The sequence below is a fragment of the Athene cunicularia genome, assembly GCF_003259725.1.
Source record: "Athene cunicularia isolate RWA chromosome 3 unlocalized genomic scaffold, athCun1 chr3_part1, whole genome shotgun sequence".
In the NCBI taxonomy this organism is placed as follows: Eukaryota; Metazoa; Chordata; class Aves; order Strigiformes; family Strigidae; genus Athene; species Athene cunicularia.
Window position 1 is genome coordinate 49,238,663 of NW_020799097.1, and position 791 is coordinate 49,239,453.

Genomic DNA, 791 nt, shown 5'->3' on the forward strand with positions numbered 1-791 from the left:
AAGTGGGGATTGGGTGGAACTGAAGCGAGGGAGAAGTTCACATGTATGTCTTCCATGTGGATGAAAATAGCTGGCTGTACTTAAAAACAAAGAATATCAGGAGCCTATATGTTAATCCTATGGTGCATTTATTTGCTTCTGATGGAATAAATAATCTATCACTTTAGCATGTCATACAAAAAGTCAGAGGAACCTTTCCACTGCAAATCAAATGAAAAATAAAAAAAAAATTAATGTAACGGTACTTTTCTGTGAACACATATAATGAATTTCTTTGCTTAATTAAATACTTCAGCAAACCAAATACCTGAATTTAAATTCTGGTTTATTACAGCTTCACCTCAGATGCAGGTGAGATGGGAATAGGTTAGCTTGTGAAAGACTGCGTAGACATATGTTTCCCACAGTGACTGGCATTACTAAGCAACCTGATGGAGAGCTGACAACACCTTGGCAAGCAGGGAAAAATAAGGCAAACTATCAGCAACATTAAGAGAAACCAATTCAGAGACGCATCTTTCTTTTGACATGCGACATCAGCGGCTGTTATTCGGAAATCCCCCCCAGAGCCCCCCATTTTACCTTCGGCTTTCTTCCTCGATGTGTGGGTCTACATGTGTATTCACACGTGCACAGGCGCAGGCAGACCTGTGTGAACACACCTTTTGGTATCCGAGGTTCCATGATGCGGTTCCCACCGTGTTGAGAAGGAGCGAAACAGGAGGGGGAGCTCTCGCCGCAGCCGCCGCTGCCGCCGCCACAGCCCGGGCTCCCCGGGGCTCCCCCGGGCC

General features: G+C 45.3%; 1 protein-coding gene across 1 annotated transcript in view; it reads left to right on the forward strand.

Moving 5' to 3' along the window:
- Window positions 1–379: 379 nt before the first annotated feature.
- SOBP (sine oculis binding protein homolog) overlaps window positions 380–791 on the forward strand; it is a 123,787-nt gene continuing 123,375 nt past the window's right edge. Inside the window, exon 1 of the mRNA XM_026844904.1 lies at window positions 380–472. Coding sequence (XP_026700705.1) covers window positions 395–472 — 78 coding nt within the window. The 5' untranslated portion in view covers window positions 380–394. The remainder of the gene's footprint in view (window positions 473–791) is intronic.